The sequence below is a fragment of the Cylas formicarius genome, unplaced genomic scaffold (assembly GCF_029955315.1).
Source record: "Cylas formicarius isolate icCylForm1 unplaced genomic scaffold, icCylForm1.1 PGA_scaffold_1__22_contigs__length_36826433, whole genome shotgun sequence".
Lineage (NCBI taxonomy): Eukaryota > Metazoa > Arthropoda > Insecta > Coleoptera > Brentidae > Cylas > Cylas formicarius.
The window spans coordinates 33,532,143-33,554,778 of record NW_026844264.1 but is presented as its reverse complement, the minus strand read 5'-3'; the positions used below and the strand labels follow the sequence as shown (position 1 = coordinate 33,554,778).

Genomic DNA, 22,636 nt, shown 5'->3' with positions numbered 1-22,636 from the left:
CGAGTACACGATGCAAAATATTTATTAAGCACTTTTTTGAAGTGAGATTAATTTGTTTTGCCTCGACCCAAATATTCTTTCCCTTTTAGACGCCGATAAAAAAAATTGCCGAACTTATTTAAGTTTATCCCGAAAAAAAAAACATTAAAAGTAAACAACGGCATATATTCTAAAACGGAAGTATTTACAACGAGTATAGGAAAAATATCACATTTGTCCCGAAAATGTACGGAAGCGTACGGAAGACTGAGCGGTAGCACGCGAAAACACGAACGTTCGACGAACTGTTCTCACAAATCAAATTCCGGCCTGTAACGTTCGCGCATCAGCACTTGGGAGGAAAGAAGACCATCTCGTTCAAGCACGCGAGCACTATACAAATGGCGTAAACTGTGACTAGCACGTAACCTGTCTTCCTGGCCAGTCTGAAGTTGTTGAAGAATAGGGTGGCGTATAGGATAAGGGCTACCACGATCAGGGCCATGATCGTGTACACTATGGACCCCGAATGGATTTCGATGAAAGCGTCGTTGTTGGTACCTTTGAGGATGGTCTTGAAGAACCACGGCATGCCCAGCGAGAAGAGGATGTTCATGGAATTGGCTCCCAGAGAGTTGGACACTCCCATCTTACCTTCGCCTACGAAAGATGTGTTAAGTATCGACTTGATGCAAAATATGCACAACTTAGAATTAAAATTACAAAAAATGTCTTCTTAGAAATTGAAGTGCAAGGCAGCAATAACTGCTTATAGTTAACTTTTACGAGCAATCTTCATCGCAGTACCATCAATATTGAGTTACTTGCACCAACGATCAAACTGAGGGTATAAAAAGTGCCCAGAGGCTAAAAAAAGTGGTAATAGTGTTTGTGTCTAAACTTTTAATATGACTTAGACAAACCCACCAAACTGAAGAAAGGTTCGTGAAAAACAACAGTTTTTCGTTTGAAGAAGACGTACACATTTGATAAAGACACGGTGTTGTCGAAACAATTGTCATGTGAAAATGTATAAGTTCGTGAAAATCTCTACTTTTAGTACACATTCGTTACTTTTATCACATCGAAAACTGTTGTTTTTTTTGTTTGTGTATTTGTTGGTCTTCTTCCGATTGTTCCAAAAATTATCGAAAATTTTCTTCGGGATTCGGTATGTTAGGCAAAGGTTTTTAAAAAATTCCACACTGCCAAGTCTTAATCTCAAATCTAATTACAGTTGCCAACCAAACGGATCTCAAACTAAAGTCATGAAAATGTTTTTGTCGCTGTAAATTGCCGATTTTGCCGTATGCGCGGCGTATAGTGTGGTTCGAATTATACCTTTTACTTTTAGACTGCCGTAAAATAAAAATAAAAATGTCAATCTTTAATTTAAACGATACTATACTTATAAAACGCATCTTAAACAGTTATTAGTTCTAAACGACACATTTAATTTTATAATTATATTAAGCAGACAAATAATAATTGCTATTCGAGGAATATGATTATTTTTGGCAAGTTCGAATTCATTAGTTTTGCTTAGCAGCATGTTTGTTTTTTCATTTATGTTTATATTTTCTAAATCTTAAATTTCAAAGTAACAATACTTATAAAAGGCTCCTTAAACTAGTTTTAAACGATTCTGTTAACTTTAAATATAGGTTAAATGGACAAATAAAAATTACTATCTGAAGATTTTCATTACTTTTGTCAAGTTCGAATTTGTTTAGTTTTGGTTAGTAGAATGTTTCGTTTTTCGTTTATTTTTATATATTTTAAATCTTTTATTTCAACGTAACTATACCTATAAAACGCTTCTTAAACAGTCACTAGTTTTAAACGACACAGTTACGTATAATATTAAGTTAATAATTAATTATTAATTAATAATAATTATTGTCTGACGATTATGATTACTTTTCGTAAGTTTGAATTTGTTTAGTTTTGGTTACTTTTGTTTAGTAGAATATTTTTTAAGCTATCTTGATTGAATGAGTAATGAAATAATAATTACTGCGTCTTCAGTTAACCGTATGGTGAGCACTACTTATGTGCCAACTAGTGAATCTTTTCAGTTCAAAGTTCTATTTCGAACTAAACCATACCTCTCCTGGACATGATCGCGATCGACAGCGACTCAGGCAGCGAGCTTCCTGCAGCTGAAAACGTCAGCCCTTGAACAGTCGACGGGATATTCAGAGCGGTTCCTGCAATATCACCCACTCAAAACCTACGTTCGACGTATTGGAGGTGGTGGTTTACCGATAAGGGTGATCATCCACGACACCATGTACGAATTGCCGCCGATCCAGAAGATGCAGATGATGAAAGAGAGCGGGAACAGTTTCGGGTGGATTTTGGGGTTGGGAATCGTACACCTGAGCACCATCTTTATCGGCCACGTGTAGAAGAAGCAAAACTTCGTCCAGAATCCTCCGGCCGGTATCGCGAAAGGACTCTTTTTGTTTTCTGAAATAACAATTATCCGCTAATTTCGAATTTTCCGCGGTTAATTTTGGTTATTTGGTAAAGTATCTTCATTTGGAATTCTTCGCTTCGGGTTATCTCTTCAGCAATGACCTTGAAACGTAAGTGGTTGAGATGATACTCAGAACCACCTTTCTATACTACTTATTCCAAAAATTTCCCTTCTAAACTTACGCACCTCGCTCCTGGTATTCTTTCTCAGCTTGCACGCCCCTCTTGTATGCCTCCGTGTTCTCGTACCCCGCCTCCCTTACTTCTTTGACATAGCTACCGTAAGCGGACAGCACAGACACACGCACTTGGTCGTTGGACAGCGTCCTCTGCTCGTGGGCGTACTTTACGTCCACCACGTCGTCCACCTTCTTTGCCTGGTACTTGGCTGCGATGTTACGCACCCAACGCGATATGCGGGGGTTTTGGAACATGATGGCGAAGTAGACGAAGTAGGCGATGAACAGTGCGAGACCTTCGTACCAGAAAATGAAACCGTCCCAGACGATAACGATTAAGAGCGTAATAGACAGCATGTAGACGCAGACGTCACGGGTTACGGGCCACCAATCCAGCTGGATCGGCTAAAATACATAAAATAAATAAATAAGTTATGAATAATAAATAACGAATCACCAATTTGCCAAGTAAATTTAAAAAATATTAATAATAGTGTTTGTTTATTTTAACAGTAAACCAAAAGCACAGCGCGAAAAAAAGGAACTGAGAAACAATTTAAAAAAATATTAAACCCCAGTCAATAATTTCATAGCTACTTATATCTTAACATACATACTGCATACATCAATTCATTAACATGTATACATAAAAAAAATTGTACAATACCTTATTAATAGAAATCTACTTTGGCTAATAGATTGATTATAAGACCCCTATATCAAAGATTCAAAGCGTGGACAATCAGTTGGGTATTTCATTTTTTCATAAAAAATATGGAGGGAGCCTGAAAACAAGCACTCCCGAAAAAAATGAAAAATATAATTGGGTATCATCAGCATAGAATGAATTTTGCAGTCCTGCAAACAACTACTTAAATTGATATTAGATATTAAAAAGGAGAGGGCCTAATAGCCAGCCTTGGGGTACTCCACACGGAATAGTAACATTAGTTGGCTCTCATTTAGATGTTGCAACAAACTGAAAGCGGCCAGTAGAGTGGCTAAGCATGAAGGAGACTCCAGCACTTGAAAAACCCAAATAGTGCAGTATAGACAGTAGAACTCCATGATTTTGTCGAAAACGCAGTCGTTTTATTATATGTTGTTTGTTATATTTAATAGTGCTGACTGCGAGGAGAGAAGTAACTGGTTAATATCTAAATGATCTTTAGTTTGTTGGTTTATAATTTTTTGAAGAAATTTTGAAAATACGGGTAAGATACTTATAGGTCCTAATTCGTCAATTATTGCGATACTTTTTGATTTAGGTTATGGAAGAACCTTAGAAATTTAGAAAAGAAAAGAAAATAAAAGAAAGAAAATAAATAGAAAAGTCTATTATTAATAAAGGAACCAACATTTCCTTTCGCCAAAGTTTAGGCAAAGTATTAAATATTAATTTGTTGATCTATAAGGTACTAGACTAGGCAAAACATGTTAGCATAAACACATGTTCCTTTAATTGACTTTTTAACTATTGGTTACAATACTTACCTTTAGATTGTTAAGCTCAACTATTTGGCATAAAAAAGAAGAATTTTTCAATCGGTGATATTCATGTTGAGCCAATTATCAAGTTTTAAAACGGGGCTAATTCTGTGATTAGTTCGTATACCATTATCCAAAGGCAAGAATTCCGTAAATTTCTGTAATTAAACTGCCAGAACGCAAACTTAATATGTGTAATTATATTTAGAATTTCACTATCACAAAAATTGAATTCTTAAATCTGACTTAATTTATGTAATTTTAAGTATGCTCTTTTTCCATGTTCGATGACATAATGAACTTGGCTTTTAAGTCCTTTGAAATTAGTCCAGGATGACAGGAGTTTTTTTTGTATTTCTTTAAATTACTCTCCCTATCCTTCATAATTTCCTTGATGCCATGGGCAACCCGTGGTGCATATTTATTTGTTATTTTCTATAATCTATATTCTATTGTACTTTCTCTTCTGGATTGTTGATATCGTAGATTTATTGAATAAATTTGAAATCACTGTCCAATTGATCAATACTAATTTCTTTAAAACTTCTAATAACTTTAAAAGTAGGTGCGGTTGATAAATACAGAATTTGAGTGTCGCAAAAAACAAACTGGTGATTGATTAAAGATTAAAATATAATCCATTAATGTATGTGAATTCGTGGCAATCCTAGTCGGCTCGTTAATATTCCGATTAAATTCCAAACCCTCCAATACTGCATTGGCAAAACTACAGCCAGAAGAGTCAAGTGTTAGGTGTGTAATATTAAAAATCAACCACACAGAAACATCTGTCAACTTGTGGCACTATCACACAGACAGTTGACTTACACTCTGTAAGGAAAGTAACGTGCGAATCTCTAAGAGGTTTGTAACCCTCACCATCATTTGATTTTATGTAGATCCGCTCAATAGACCCGGCGCAAGAAAATATAAACGTTTATATATAGCACATTGCTATTTATGCATGGTTTCATTTACCCAATAACATTAAATGATTGTTGTGTAATTAGATATTTAAAATTGTAAACAGTGTATCATTTGAACGAAAAAGTTGTTTTGCACTTGTATTGCATTGTGTGTTTGTTTTCTTGTTCCTGCAATGTAACAATAACAGACTACCAAGAATCCAACCTCTAAAGGAAATAAAAGATTAAAAAATAATAAAGCAAAATATAAATGTGTAGCTCATGTAGCTTTAGAGTCAGAGCCAGAGAAAGAAGAAAGAAAATATGCTTTGGTTTTATTTTGAACCTTTTTCAAGTCGTTCCCTTTCCGAAAATGCTCAATAACTACATAAATCTTCGCGGTCATTTCGAAATTTCCTATTTTCGTAAGGATGTTTTGAAATTTTAAGGGTTTCTTAGGGGTATTCTGGATCCCTTGAATAATAAGATTACAGATTCCTAATTTGCCCCAAGGGACGGAGGGCGGTGAACTGGCGTAATTCATCTACTTATCCGTTAACATTCTACTTACGACGGAAGCGGCCAGCGAGCCAACCGACGCGACACCCAGTGAATTAAACATGGAAGAGCCGACTATCGTGCCGATACCCAACTCGGACCCGGTGACGAACGTCGCGATGATGTTGGTGAACAATTCGGGGCAAGAGGTCGCCACCGACATGAACGTCGCCGCCGCTACGTCCTAGAAACGTGAGGACATCAACGTCTAAAGGACCGAGCGTTAACTTGCAAAAGACTCACGGCGGAGAGATCCATCACTTCGCAGAGTCGCTCGATGGACGGCAAGAAGTATTTATCGCAGACCACGGCCAATAGCGAGAAACAGTATATGGCCACCACGAAACACAGAACTATGCCCCCTTGCTTGACCTGGTCGTTGGTGAGGAAGCTGGGGAAGTCGTCGTCGTCGTCGTCGCCGCCGCAAGTCTCGTTGTCGGCGGTATCTTCAGACAGGCGAGAAGACGACGACAGAGATCTAAAGCGAAGAATGAAGAATTTATCGGTCCGAATGGAGAATTTTAGATCGCAATCGTCGAAAAAAGTCTTAGGCAATATGAAAGTCATAGTCCAAGTGTCCAACCCTTTTTATTTTACTTTTTAAATTGAATATTTTAAAAATGTCTTAACTAACGTGGAAAATCACCCAATAAACAGTCTGATAATCCAGATGTAAGACGGAAGCGTCTTAATATTTTTAAAGCATAGTACAATAGTCTTACAAACTTGGAATGGAAAATCTGTCTAATACATCTTTAATTTAAATACTAAGACTAAGGTTTTAATTTTTTTTTTTTTTGAAAAACAGCAAACAATATAAATCTGTGAAAAGCGTCTTATGTAATGTTTAAAACGGACAGAGTCTGGAAGTAATATTTTTTTTAAATAAGTCTTAGAAAGATGTATTAACTATTGTAAAAAACGGCCATTAAATAGTCTTATGTCATGTTTAAAAAGCAGAATCCAATAGTATAACAGAGTCTCAAAGTAAGTTTTTTTTTTAATTACATCTTTGAAAAATGAAGTAACCAAGCGATAAACACACTATCAGGTGACCTTATAATTGAAATGTAAAATTATAAGATGAAATTGTTGAAAAAAGTTCTAGCCAATATCAAAGTCATAACTTAGGAGTAAGATGTTAAAACTAAATCTTAGAGAACATCAAAGGTAAAATTTTATGTTTAAATCGGTGAAAAGCGTCTTATGTAATCTTTAAAAATCAAATTTTTTAAATTATATCTTTGAAAAATGACTAATGTGGAAAACGGATTATCAATTAACCTCAAATTAAATTAAAAAAAAAAATTGAAAAAAAATTGTTAGATAAGTGAATCCAAAAATTAAATCGTTAAAGCCAAAGTTTGGCAACTACTCGTCTTAGTACAGCAGTTGTAAAACTCACAGTCAAATAGTCTTATAGAGACTCAAAGCAATTAAATTTTCGAAAAATGATATTACTAATGTCAAAAACGCATCATCCATTAGTCCCATGAATCAAATGTAAGATTTTTAAATTAAATCTTTGAAAAAAATGTAAGTTAATATAGCCGAGTCATAGATAAGTGTATGATTTTAAAGTTAAATATTTAAGAGACGCAAAAAAGGGGCAAAAGGAAGATTTTAAATATAAATCTTTGAAAAGTGTCGTAAGGGATCTTTTAAATCCCCGCGACACTCTTACATTCCAAAAATGATATTTAATTAAATCTTTGAATAATATTCTACATATAAATATACATTTCTAAAAAAATGTTCGTTAATATATTCATGTCATGAATTTAAATATTGGAAAAGCGTCTTGTATGTTATATTCAAAAAATAAGATTACTTAATTAAATTTTTGAAAAATGTTATGAATGTGAAAAAATCAAATACGAACATAATTTAAGTGTAAAGTTTTTAAATTAAATCTTTGAAAAAAGTGTTAGTTAATGTGTTTAAGTCATAGCCAAGTGAAAGATTTAAAAATTAAATCTTTAAAAGACGTAAAAAAAAAATAAATCTTTGAAATTTGATAATTTAAATGTACGATGTTCTAATTAAATCTTTGAAAAAAGTGTTAGTTAATACAGTCTAGTTACGTTCAAGTGAGAGATTTTAAAATTTTTAAATTGTTAAAAGATGTAAAAAAACAATAACGGTATAATTTTAGATTAAAATCTTTGAAAAGCGTCTTGTGGAATTGTGGCACATCTAAAAGTAAGATTATATAATTAAATCTTTGAAAAACGTTTTGAATGTAAAAAAATCAAATTGCCTTATAATTTAAATGTAATATTTTCAAATTAAATTTTTAAAAAATGTAAAAAAAGATGATGAAATTTGTAAAATGGTTTAAATGGTTTTAATGGTTTAAAACCAAAGCTAAATGTAAGATTTTTAAGTGAAACCTTCAAGAAAAAAGGGAAGACGTTAAAATGAAATGTTTGACAATTCCAAAAGGCTAATTTTTTCAAAAAGGACTGAAGGTTATTCGTTTCGCCTTTAGTCTCGTCTCGTGGGAGTACATCGAACTATCTAAATACTGTTGGACGGCGACATATTTTTTTTAATGAAATGGCAAAATAAACGCGTCTTACCTCCTTATCACATAATCCGTGTCGCTTTTGATGTTTTTTTGAGCGATATCATTCCGTCTGGCGCTGTCAATAAGACCTGGGAAAACACGACGTTTAAATTGTTAATTCCGGGTATTAAAAGGGAATTAGATATTATAATAATTGCATTAATGGCAGTTACAACGCCCTCAATCAAAGTCGGTTTCGCTCGAACACCGAAAACGTTCATTTAATAAAATTTTCGAAGTGTTTTTGAGTCAAACGAATTTCCGACTAGACAAACCATAAAACGATAAAAAATAACACAGTACATAAATCAAAAAATGACAATTTTTGGACGGTCGTAAAGGAGGCTAAGCCTGTTTGCTCTCGCGATCATTTTTATTACGGGCGTGCGAATTTGGAAAATTTTCTGGGCCATTTCGGATACACCGACCTTGCACGCTGGTATCAGTCGAAAGTATTGTGCGAGTTTATATATTTTAGCTTATTTGTTAATATTTTGGGATTATAGATTCGTTAGTATACCGGGGAGCCCAAAAAAGCACCTTATCATTAAATGTTCTGGAAGGAATAATAATAAATTTAATAAATAACAACGGTTTTATTTATCAACACCAACGAATAGCTACTTTTTAGTTTAATAGAAATGAAAAAGAGATTGAACAGTTTTTAAAATACTTAAAGCACCTATATACATATACCGGGTGAACATGGGAAATTTTGAAAATATTGGCTCCCCTATACATGACAGTAACAATATTTTTATTTCGGATTGTTATACGTTATTAAAGTAACAATAACTATATTTAAGTGGCATTATGCGGGAAACAGTCTGCGCAAAGTTTCAGTTGCCAATAAGTGACCTATTTGGGACACCCTATATAAGCCGAGGCGCATCTGTCAAACTGATTGAGTAGTGCATCGTCTCCTTAGTCTGCGGTGAAATTTTCGTTGCAACAGTGAAATCAGTAGCGTCACAACAAATTTGAATAGAAATTTCCGAAGGAACTGACCTTTATTCTCCTATGAGTTTCCTTCCAGACCGTATAGTGTTTAAAATGTTCAAAACTGTCTGTATTGGAGCCAAGACGTACTCAATATCCTCAAAAAATAAATGTTATGTGGGAATTTGCGGATATCATATTATTGGGCCATGAATAATTCAATGCTAGACCAGTAAGTGCTTCCAGGATTGGAAAAAACGTGGAGGAATTGTTTGGAGGGGACAAAATTACATTTTGATGAATAAATACATACTTTTTGATACAAATACAACTTGAAAATCGCAATTCTTTTTGAACATATAAAAGTGTAAGCAAAATACAATGTATTATAAATAGTTAGTATTATTTATTTCAAATTTTTAAAAAAGTTTTTAAAATAAATGTTTTCAGTGTATCGTATTTTGGCCCAAAATAATACTGTGCGTCGGAGCAATGCAAAACTTTTCAGAAACGAAAGCAATTAATTTCGTTATCAATGTACGAGGACGTTTGATGCGAATCAATTAAAGGCGTTTAAACAAATTGAACGGGAGCCTTGAGTTCGATAAGGCCTCCACCGCCTTGTAACCACTTCAGTCTATTTATATTTTATCGAATAACTAGGGAAAAAAAAGTCGCAACGTCTCTCGAAATGCAGGCGGAGTGCAAAAGGAAACGTCACTTCCGGTATAACGCAAACTTCAATATTTTTCTGTTTTTCAGAAAACAAGGAGCTTAGGGAGGTGTAGTGTATAGGGTGGCCCGAGGGACACTGCATTATCTCGTAAACCATAGGGGATGAGTTATAACAAACCTATTAATTTATTTTAATTTGGTATATACGGGGTGTTTAATTTTTCGTCGGAGAATTCCAACTTCCTTATTTTAAATGGAACACCTAGTATATTACTTCATTTTTTACTTCTATGACGTTTCTTCATTCGGAAGCATTTACTGTTTCACTTGAGTAGCTTTTGTTGTAGACAAAGGACTCAATAACGGATTTCATAATAAATTTCGATATATATCAAAACAGGGCACGCGAAAAATAAGATTAAAAATGAAATTAGAAAAAACTGCCAAAAAACATTTTTGGTTTGGTTAATGGAAACTACCAATATTTATAATTTTGTCATATTTAACATTTAAAATTAGTTAAATTTTATATAAGATCGTGTATGCCTAATATTTTTACTTTTTGAAATGTTTCGTGTTGCCATACAAGTTCAGTTACTGTAAGGTGGCTATGACAAGGGCTGCCACTATGATTTACCATTGCATAGTTTGATATACTAACTGTAAATGTATGTACACATTATTTATACAGAATAAGACCAAGGTTGCGCGATAACGTTGAATATTTTATTAACGAATAATAATTATTATTATATCTTGATCACTTTCATCTACACTCGAGAAAATGTCAGCATCGCTTCTTTTTTTCCTCGCCGAAATGGTATTATTCACAATTTTCCATACAGTTCATGTTGGAATTTTCATCAATGTGGCCGTTTTTTCTAAAGATGCTTGCTTGCTGGCACCACGTTCAATGAGAGTCAGATAAACATTGTTTATAACTTCCTTAGTCTCAATAGAATAGTGTTTTCTACATTTAGGCGGGAGCATCTCCTGAGATAGACTAGACTCGCACATATTTTGCATAATTCGCACACGATTCAACACACACTCGAAATAAGAATGATTACTAATAAACTTAAACTAAGTAGTATTCCAAAATAAAGAATATTAAACAGAAGTAGGTATGTGTAATGTATGTGATAACTATGCAAAATATCTAGGGCATACAGTTTTAAAGCTTCCACCTTACCACTGTATAACGGGTGGTTAAATTGTAAGGGCCGATGTTGAATGTGAACCACACCTAAGCGCCAAGTTTTTTTCCGAATTTTATTTGACATTTCTCTATTTCAGACTTACTCAATTTGAACCATGGAGAGATACACAATCCAACAACGTGTTAAAGTTATCCAGACTTATTATGAAAATGGGCGTTCAAATCAAAATGCATATCGTGCACTTCGTGATTTTTTTGGTCAATTTGATCGTCCAAATGTGCGTACAATCGCAAAAATCGTGAAAAAATTCGAGCAAACCGGGTCTGTAGAAGATGTGAGAACACCAGTGCATGCTCGTACAGCTCGTACTGCAGAAAATATTGCTGCTGTTCGCGATAGTGTGGCTGAAGAGCCGTCCACCTCAACTCGTCGTCGTGCCCAACAATTGCACCTCTCACGCTCGTCGTTGATAAACATTATGCATAAAGACTTGCATTTACACGCTTACAAGGTGCAATTGGCTCAAGAACTAAAGCCTCTTGACCATTCCAAACGTCGTGAATGGGCAGAATGGTGGCAAGAAATGGCAACAGTGGATGATCAATTTTCGAAGAAAATCATCTTCAGTGATGAGGCACATTTTCACCTCAGTGGATTCGTCAATAAACAGAATTGCCGCATTTGGGCGAATGAGAATCCAAGAGTGATTGTCGAAAAACCAATGCACCCCCAAAGAGTGACTGTTTGGTGCGGTTTATGGGCTGGCGGCATCATCGGGCCGTATTTTTTCCAAAATGAGGCCGGTCAGGCAGTTACTGTGAATGGTGTTCGCTATCGTGAGATGAGTGGTTTCAGCAGGACGGTGCCACTTGCCACACAGCTAACGAAACAATGGCTCTTTTGCGCAACAAATTCAATGGTCGTGTTATCTCACATAATGGCGATGTCAATTGGCCGCCAAGACCATGTGATTTGACACCGTTGGACTTTTTTCTTTGGGGTTATTTGAAAGAAAAGGTGTACGTCTATAAGCCAGCAACAATTCAAGAGCTAGAGGATGAGATAATTCGGCACATTAACGGCATAGAACCTCCATTATGCCTCAGGGTCATCGAAAATTTGGACCATCGGATGGAGGTGTGCCGCCGTGGTCGCGGCGCCCATTTGGCCGATATTTTATTCCATACATAATTGAGTAATACCAATATATCATAATAAAATAAAATTACAATAATTTCCTAAATAGTTTGTGTTTTATTCAAAATCAACATCGGCCCTTGAAATTTTACCACCCGTTATTTAACCCCATTGAACATGTTTGGCGCCAACTGAAATCTGCCACTCGTCTTAACAATGTTTTTCCCCGTGCTAACTCGAATGTCCTCAAACTTATAGAAACCGAAATTTTTAACATCCTTCCACAAAGTTGGGCAAATTCTGCTAAACATATAGAAAAAGCAGAACAATCGTATATCCGTATTGCAAATAATATAGAACAAATAATATTTAGAACAGGCGATGACAGCGATAGTGATACGGATATATTATGTGAATAATTTTAATTAATTTAAGTAGGTAATAAAAATAATTTGTAATTTTATTTTAGATTTAAACACAAATACATACATAAATAAATAAATATTTCTTAGTATCTTTCCTAACAAAACCCCAAATAATTAAATTCTAAGCAAAGTACGGACCTGTTTGGCCATATTTCATTCTTACAGCTTGCCCGGGTCTTTCCTTAATTCGTATCAGTTAGTCACTTTCTTATATCTATGAACAGACTTTAACTTGATTTGCGAAAGTATAACCATCCAATATGGCGGTAAAGTATGAGTTTTAAACTAAAGAAGTTTCCAAACACCAGTGCTGAATTGCCACGGAAGCAAGCCAAAATCACTTTTTTTAAACTCCCTAGGTTGCTGACAGATGAAAACTTGTATCGGACCAGAATATTTTGTGGAACTAATCTGCTGGTTTTTAATCATTCGATGCCGTAAAACTAATTAAATACGAAACAATCGGTTTTCCCTGTAAACGATTTAAATATAGAAGCTGGATATTTTGCTCGACCACGCGTTGGAAAACCAATGGTGCTAACAACATCTAAAAGGTTTAAGATGACGTAAGATCTTTTTTCAGATGACGATACTAATAAAACTGACCACCTTGGTTAAGAAACTATGTCGGGATTAAATTTTAGAGATTCTAGAGCAATGCGTTCAGGTTTTCGACTATTAGATTCAGGAGGTTCCGATTCCTTAACGATAATATAAAGTAGAATGTGAGCTAGTTTTGAGTTAAGCTCCGAGAAAGCGAACAGGATGGTTCGCAGCAAGTTTTTTTTTAAAACAACAAGCGCAGAGGGAATAAAGGAAACAACAATTGCAAAAAAAACACCTGTTATGATAATAGAATCTTCTGCTGGATTAGCGAGGAATTTTCCATTTTTTGACGATTATTATGATCGATGACTTTTTTATCAGCACAAATCGATTAAATCAAAACAAGAACACTACGTCAAACTACCATAACTTTATTTACTTACGGCTTGTATATTTAGAAAAAAACTCTTATTGACGTCATCAAAAATTATTAGAATTGCTTATCCAAGGACATCTATTAGCAAACGTCACACCCAAGTCAAAATCATTTTTATTAATTAACCAATTGAAATAAACTTAACAATAACAAATAGAAGTAAATAAAATTAAGAGTTTCGTTATATAATTATATAAAATATAAAGTATTCTTTAGGTATTTCAAAGCAATATTAAAATGTTTACAAACAAAGTACTTGTGAACGTTACGAGTCAGACGCGAAAGCTATTCAATGTCAGCATTATCGGAATTACAAATTTTTAATGCGTAACTCCTTATCGGCTAATTCAATTATCAATCAAAGTGAATGAAAGAAAGTATTTTTTTTCCAACATATACGTACGTAAACGTACTCAAGAAGTGGTCGCTTGTCATTTTTTTTTGTCTAAATTGACAGGTAATTTTGTCGGATTGCTAAGATGGCCGCCATCTCAAACTTTTAAGAAAGCCGCCAAGTACCAGAGCTCGAGGAAAATTTTTTCATTTTTTTTTTCTAATAAGAGTTAATAAAATTTTTTTGAATCATACAGGGTCATTAATAAATATTTGAGTATAATCTGTCTCAATCTTTATAGTATTGGTATTAGTATTTGGTAATAATATCATTTTTTTGTTTATTTGTATTATTTATAATAGCATTTATGTTCTTTTGTATAGAAATGTAGAAGTCCTGAATTTTTATAATATGCCGTACTGAATTTTTGGAGAAAGACGTAAAACAGTATGCCCTGCTTGTTTAGCCAAAAGTTTTTTTATAACTGAATTGAAAATAAACATTATTTTCTAATATTGATGATATCTAACTTGATGAGGCTGCTTTATCCATGACAATAACACTGTTGTTGGGAATATTTTTTAAAAGATTGTTTTCAAATCAATTTTCAAAAAGTTCGGCAGACAACAGCAAGCACTATGGGACAAATACGTCTTCTGATCCAGCGTGTATTATGGTGATACCTTTTCGTTTATTTGAAGGTACATTCGTCTGACAGTTTGGAGGTAAATTATGGTTATTTTGCCTAAACAATATCTTTTAATTAGTGGTAGGTAATTAAATCTCCAAGTAAGTAATCTGTGTGATTCCATTACTACTTGCCATTTGTCTATTTTGCAGTACTATGGAGGGTGACACGGCTTATATTTATATTGGTTTCATCTTCTGGCTTCTTTTTAAGTTTAGCCAACATCGCTTTGATAAAAAAAATATATGTTCCCTTTTATTAGGTCCTGATCAGTTTATTTTTCTTTGTTTAACATCAAAAGACAAATGAATTCTAATAATATAGATAAAGGTACGTCATAAGAATAGAGATAAATATTTATTCTTCTTCCTGTTTTCCAACACTTTAAAATGTGGAAACCGTGGAATGAAGCAGATGTTACCGTGTTAGAAGAAGACAAGGAAAACAACGCAGAATTTGAAGATAACGTGAAGATGGCAGAAGACGAACTACCTCAGCAAATAAAAAAACGGATCAGCAATAAAAACAGGGGCAGCAATAAAAACAAGACATGGTAGCCAAAAATATCAGTACAAAGCTGACCAAGCTGTGAAAAACGAGTAATAAACGAAAAAAATATTTATCGAAAACGATTAATAGCGGAGTTGATCATTGAACTAGGTGACGACTGTAGCGACTGATACTTTATTATTATTATATTTAATATTTTATATATTAGTAATGATACTATGTAGAAATATAGTAAAATAGCATGTAATATATTGTTACTATGTAGTAGTAGATTTTTGACCTGGCCATAAGATATAAAAAGTTCCAATGAGAATCTATTTACCGATTTTCCGCCATATTTCCGGAAGTAACAAAAATAGCTTCAATTTCAAAACTTTTCTAATGGTGAGAGCATTCATACAAATATATTTCCTGTAATTAATTTTCTCCGAATAAATATTATTTATTTCTCTATTTACTATATTTATTATTATGAATTGTGATAGTTTTTCTCCTTAACCTCCCCCCCCCCTTTTTACCTGGTAAACGTAGTCCCGTGGAGAGTACGAAGTAAAGCAGGAACACTATAATCCCTCGCTTCATCGTATCACTGCGTGCCGGCGTCCGGCGTCGCGACGTCCAAATCTGAAACGACATTGGAAAAAATCGCAATTTCGTCGGCGGAAATCATCAATAACGTCAAAGTGATGAAAGTTTTATTAGGCTCCGGCGATCGATCCGGTAATTATCAACTTCCCGGAACTCGTGACCACTTTCACCAACTAGTTTTTACTAATACACAAATAATAATTAATAATTTTCCTGAGTATTTTTCAATTTTTTAAAATAATATTAGCTTTTTATATTAATTTTATTAATATTTATTTATTGTTTATTATATTTTTTTATATTATTTTTTATACGCCATTATATATTAAAAATGTTTAACCACAATTACTACGTCGACATTATTATCATCCTTGTTATTATTAATAATTATTATATTTATTATTATTATTACCATTATTTTTATTATTACATAGTTAATCTGTCAAAATTGAATCTGTTTTTTTTTTTAAATCGAAAAGTCATTAGCGCGAAGTAATTTTACCAGCTCGCGGACGCCACTGATGTGAATAATTTCATTTAAAATGCGCGGAAAGGGGAACGGGGCTGGCTCTTGCCGGAGGTTGTGGGTTCTACTCCCACCGGGAGGAGTCTTGGGTGTCATTGTGTTTGTCCGGACTAAAAAACTAATGTACTGGAAAAGAGCAGCGCCAAAAAAACGCACTAATGACCCCTATGACGACAACCAAAAATAAAAACCCCTCTATCTTGCAGAGATTTTGGAGTCATAATAATAGTAATATTTGTTTATTTTTGCATTTCGTATTTACGTTTATCGGTTAGCAGTAAACCAAAAGCACAGCCCAAAAACAAGGAAGAAACATCCATATTACAACGACATTGTAGAAAAGATGAAAAGATGTTGGAGATATTTTGGATTTAATGATGGTAGATTACTGCTGGTCATTAAAAAGAAAGCGGATATCGAAGAAGTTTAGTAAATGGATTTAACTGTGGGCTGAGACTTCGTTATTTAATTTAAATTTTTTAATCAAATTTCAATCAACTTTTAGAAGTTCGGAAATAGAAATTCTGCGATAACATTGGTGCTTGTCGATACATCGCATTACAAAAACTCAGAACCCGCTGCGTTTTGAAGTACGTAGAAATGAAGCGAGGTCAGCGAAAAAAAAATTAGACGCAAAAAAACAAAGTTCCTCCCGTGTTTTGGGGAGACACAGACTGCGGAGCACTTGAGGCGATATCTCCCTGGCTCCGATATCGTTTCAACAAACACCATCACAATCACATAATCTAAAATTATCCGATAAGGCCGCTTAACTTGCCATTTTTGTAAAATTAAATGCGAATATGTTTTCATATGTTTTTATATGACATATGTTTGAGCGTTCCAGATTTCATTTCCGACCGACCGACTTGCGAGCGCAGCGGTGCCGCACTTTTGTTTGGTCTCGGAAGGATACAGATGAACGACGTGTTTTGTTGCGCTGTTTATATGTCGAAATGATTTGTTTGCAATAATAATTGAAATTGATAGGGGAAATTACCGATATTTCCCGAGATTATTTTATTACCCCAATGTAATTAAATCGATTGTAATCAATGCCGATGAGTAAAGCGATAACGTGGTAGGTAAAAATGTAAATGAATAAGTAAAATATATTTATAAACCGGAGGATTTCCCGAAGTACGACGAACTTTGCACGACTAGAAAAGACAAAAAAAAAGAACTCGTAAAACCATATACACTCATAAACGTTCCCAATGGCGTATTAAAAATATTAGTAGCTGTTAATCTTTAGTGTCTAACGATATTTGCAATATGTCTAACTGAAGCTCTAGTGAGTGACCATTCATCATTACTTTGTTTAATAAACATTGTATAATATATTTTTTCTACTCCCGTCTGTAAAATACCCAATTACCCACCGATCTAGCGTGCGGGAAGCGTCACTTTCCACGACATTTTCGTTTCCCACAATACCGAGCCACCGCACGGATTTGGGAGCAATCGGATATTTTCATTTTCGTACTGGTTAACTGCTTTCTTAAACTCAGCAAAGTTTTCATATTTTTTTTACTCAGCAAACAGCCTTTTTATTACTTTCAAAATTCTCTCCATAATATACGACATTTTCGGTAGGTTTTGAAAAAAGGAACTTTTACATTTTTTTGCGGAAAAGGGTTCTTTGGAAAAACACGTTTTTTATTTGAAGTGGTTAATATTTATTATTATAATACATTATTATAATATAAAAATAATTTTTTGTTTTATTGGGTTTGGAATTTAACACTGTATCGTATCATACACAGGGTCTTTCACGGTGAGTGCCCTATTAGACTTTTATAGAAAATCACTTAAGGTAAAAACCAAAAATGTGATACAATATGAACTACCTATGTAAAATGATTTTTTATATCAATTTTCGTTTTTTAAATGGAACATCCTGTATATTATTATTACATTTTCAGATTCTGTGAAACATTCTGCAACTGTTTTATGTAAAATTTATTGAACATTTTCGGCCATAAAAAATACATTTGAAGAAATTTGGCAACAAAATGCAATATATTTTCTTTGTAGTTCCCTATTAAATTGCTTCATCATAATATAGTATGAGAATTAACTTATCGCGTATAGGGCGTTCATCAGATAAAGCCCAATTAGCAATAAATAAAAATAACTGACATGTCTAGATGCATTCGTATTTATCATTCTATCGCATTTTCATAGTTAAAACCATTTGTTTGAGGAAGCAAGATGGCACATAATTATGCAAACGCAGATACTTTGAATTTGTTTTGAATTTATGGTGAGTAACTTCAAAAACCTAGAAAACAAGAAAAACGATTCCAATATGCATTTGGTTTCAACGTGTTTTTTGTTTGATTTTTGATGATGTTGAGATTTGAACGAGGAAAGATATCTGAATATTTTACGTAGTTACATCGTTGCTACCAACTTACATAGAGTAAAAACTTACAGTCATGTTTGAAAAACGATGAATGAGGCGTCTAGGTCCATAAAATTGGACACCACGGGATGCTATTGAAGGAAGGGTGTATAAAACTATAGTTGGAACAATAAAAGATTTGGAACGACGTGTCAGACAGGCTCTTCAACAACTTAATCCGAACGAAATTCAAAGGGAAACAGTTTCCAATCTTGTGAAGTCAATGTCTGCATATCTTAGAGCATTTTAATCATTATATCTGTTGTATGTAATTAAAAACAATTTAAAACCGTTAATTATTATTCGACATTAGTTTTGTGTATAGCAGTTTCTAGGAATTAACGGAATATTAATCATATTTATGTCTAAGACAAATTTGTTTACAAAAAATGTCGCCATGGCCGCCCAGAGCCTGCTACCGAGATGAAATGTGATTAATCTAACGTAACATTAAGCCTTTTGAGTAACCCAACAAAATAAGCTCAGTCGTTTTGCTCATATCACTCTCTAAATGATCTTTAATTTGTTGGTTCATTATTTTTTCCAGAACTTTTGAAAATACGGGTAAGATGCTTATAGGTCTTAATTCGTCGAGTAAGGACCTTAGAAATTTTCCCAGTCTTAGGAAATACGGATCTGATAATGCAGCTATTGATTATATTCATGATAAAGGGAAGTATTCGATCATGACACAGAAGTATTATTTCGAAGTTCAATTTATCGCAAGGGAATATGTCTCTTGACGTCGTTTCTATTCTGTTACTGTATATATAGAACTATGAATTTCATAATACATGAATATCCATTTACAAAAGTTTTCTACTCAATTGTGCAAATTTCTTAAAAAGTATTTCTTATCTTCGAAAATGTTCAATATAGGTACATAAAACAAACATAAAATTGTTGCCTGCACAGAAATACACAGTTTTTGTTAGTGCAGGTTACGTCGTTGCAGGTGCCGAAACTGCACTGCGCCTAAGTACCACTTAGTACCGCCTTAAATTTCTTACTTACGTATTATCACCGCTACCTAGGCACAGCACAGCCGGAAACTTAACCTCACAACACAAACGACAATTACGAGCCATCATTTTCAGTTTTACCTCTTATACCGTTTAGCTTCAGATACGGTTCTGATAAAAAACCCCCACCACTCCACTCGGGTTGAACGTTACTTTGTCGAGACCGAAAAAGTCCCGCGCAATCCAAAAATGGCGGCACTTCGAGGCGAAATGTTCGATTCTGCCGCCAGAATTTTTGAATGTGAAAACGATGAAAATTTTAAATGTTGTTTTTACTGAATTACCTAAAGTAAACCGAGCCATCTGTGAATTTAAAGCTGAACCTGTCTTATATGGGACACGCTATTTCTTTCATAGTTTTATATACCATCGGCATATTGAGCTTGAAGTAAGAAATAAATATAATAATTGACGATTTAAGGATATAGTAGTAAATATACTTTAAAATGCATATTAAAAAACATTTCACAAAATAATTTAAAGTATGTGTGATAAGCGTATTCTATTAAATCAATTGGTTTATTTGTTTTTGATATTCCATTTTTAAACAATGTTATAGTCGTATCGATAAAATCTATATTGTTCTGTTATTCTATATTAAACAGTCTTTGCACTCAAATGAAAAGCGCCTGTTTTTTTTGCAACTAAAAAAATCACAACACACTTGTCACTTTTGTTATTATTAATTATAATTAATTATTAATGTAAATGTGAAAGTATAGAAACTGGATTTGGAACGACAAACGGTCGATTTGCAAAAGATTTTTTAGTGGAAAAGATTATTTCAAAACTCGTTTGACGTGACAGTTCGATAAAGCCAAAAGTGAGGCAGTCTAATAGAAAATATATACAAAAGAAATAAAATAGAAGCAAGAGTAAATTCAGAGCTAACTGAGCCCATAGAACAAAACAAACAAAAACTAAAAGATCAGATTTTCACGAAATTATATATTATGACATGACAATTGTTTCGACAACACCGTGTCTTTATCAAATGTTCAGTTTTTTACGAAATTTCGTGAAAATCTGAACTTTTAGTTCTTATTTATTTTGATCAATGGATTTTCATCAAGTAAAATCCTCCTCGGTTCAAGATCGGAAACATCTAACACTCAGAAATGCCTGCAAACAAATGAAACGAAAATAGCAAGGAAAAGACTCTGGGATAGAGATACAACTGAAAACACAAGACACATATGTGGAATTGAAAACATTAACACCTAGACAAGAAACAGAAAGCAAGAATGGAATCGAAATATAGATAGGATGTCTGAACAACGGATAGTGAGGATAGCAAGAGATAAAAATTACATTGAAGTAAAACAGACAGAAGTGCCTAATATAGAAGAAGAAGAAGAATTAGAAAACACAATTTTAATTGATAAATTTAATTTATTTTTAATCGGGAGGAGATCGTTTTTTTTTGTATAGTACTTTTCAAAAAAAATCCCTTTTTCAGAAATCCGTTTACGTGATCATATTCTTCGGAAAAAATAATTTTCCAAAAAAATAATTCTTTTCTTATTTTAAAAAACCATAGAACATTTTTATAAGCAATAGTAGGTAGGTATACATTTAAATTATTTTTGACAAAATAATTTAAACTCTTTATTTGTTTTTGATATTCCACCGTTAAACAATAAAATCTATATTGTCCTTAAAAAGGGCATGGTTTATATTACAGTTTTTGCACTCAAATAAACATCGCCTATTTTTTTTTGCAAAAAAAAACCACATAACAAACAACGTTGGGAATTTTTGTTACGAGCCTTACATTATTCATCGATATAGCGTAAATAATATTCCGGATGATAAATGTTTATGTGGAAGTGTATAAAATAAATTTGCAACAGATTTTTTAGTGTAAAAGATTATTTTAACACTCATTTAACGTGACAGTGCGGTAAAGCCAAAAGTGAGCCAATTTTTTTTTGTTTATGTTTATTTGCACCATATTCCGCCGTATTCAATATTTCCGTTTTTAGATATGGTTCACAAAACAGCTTTAAATGATGACCTAAAGTATCTAAGTACATTTTAAAGAATTTTTCTACTTAATCGACTTTTCATTTTTGCATAAAGAATAAACTTAATTAAGCTATCAACTGACTTTTAAAAATTTTCTTTAACAATTACCTTTCTAAATGGCCGTTATACCATCTCTGTACTCAAATGAACGACGCCTCTTTTTTGCAAATATTTATAGTAGCCAGGTCCGGAGCCTCCGTTTAGAATTTAGGAAGAGCGCCGAGTTACCCGAATGTCCAAAATCTACGGAGGTGCCGGCGAAACAGCTTACTACCGCGCTGATGTGTTGCAGACACTACTAAAAATAACATTAAACTAGCGTCTTACCCGAGAGATTAATTGGATTTTATCCGTCTGATGATCGATACTCAAGCTACCGATAACGGTAGTTTTCTAATTGTCGACTAGCGATTTCGAAACAAAATGGCCGACGCGGTTTGGGAAATCGATAAAAATTTATAGAATTAAATCTTCCGATAGTCGTTGTTTATGAATAATTATAAATTTTTGGTTGTTTTGGACAAGACCAAGTTTTTCAATAATAGAGAATTCATTGCATTTCATTGCTACGTCCCTTTTAATGTAGGGTTCCTCTTATTTTGTCTGCTTATGGGAATTGTCCGTTTACAGAAGAGAGTACTAAGGACTTCATAAAAATAAATGCGTATCTATGAATATAAAACTTTTATTACGTTTTTTTGCTGTTTAATTTATATTCATTCAAATGTTATATATTTTTTACTTTACTGGTATGTATAATTGTTTCAGAAACAACTATGCAGTAAAAGTATTTCAAATTAATATAATAAAAATTAATAATGCTATCTGAACTAAAAAGACAAAATGTAAAGAGCAGAGCAAAACTCTCATGCAAAAAAATGGGGAATCACCTAATATAAAAGGGGAATCACTTAATTATTTATAGCCAATTTCAATTCAATTGGGAAAGACAGTTGCATTTGCACTTGTTTCAAAATCTAAAACACTGTTTTATAACTTCTGTAGATGTTGGACGAATTTTTTCAATATTAAAACATATATTTACAAATAAAAGAA

The 22,636-nt window shown here is 33.4% G+C and overlaps 1 protein-coding gene across 2 annotated transcripts; it reads right to left on the bottom strand.

The window, feature by feature from the left end:
* Positions 1 to 161: 161 nt before the first annotated feature.
* On the bottom strand, positions 162 to 21,883 carry LOC132697040 (sodium/potassium/calcium exchanger 3-like). Of its 2 annotated transcripts, none has more exons than XM_060662294.1 (9): positions 21,689 to 21,883; positions 15,528 to 15,633; positions 8,173 to 8,248; positions 5,834 to 6,068; positions 5,604 to 5,774; positions 2,648 to 3,044; positions 2,245 to 2,451; positions 2,088 to 2,189; positions 162 to 639 (listed from the first exon to the last, which is right to left on the bottom strand). In XM_060662294.1, the coding sequence occupies exons 2-9, from the start codon at positions 15,589 to 15,591 to the stop codon at positions 326 to 328; spliced, it is 1,566 nt and encodes a 521-aa protein (XP_060518277.1). In that variant the 5' UTR covers positions 15,592 to 15,633; positions 21,689 to 21,883; the 3' UTR covers positions 162 to 325. The 2 variants fall into 2 exon arrangements, with proteins under 2 accessions (XP_060518277.1, XP_060518278.1); XM_060662295.1 differs by lacking the exon at positions 21,689 to 21,883 and adding an exon at positions 19,545 to 19,625.
* Positions 21,884 to 22,636: the final 753 nt, after the last annotated feature.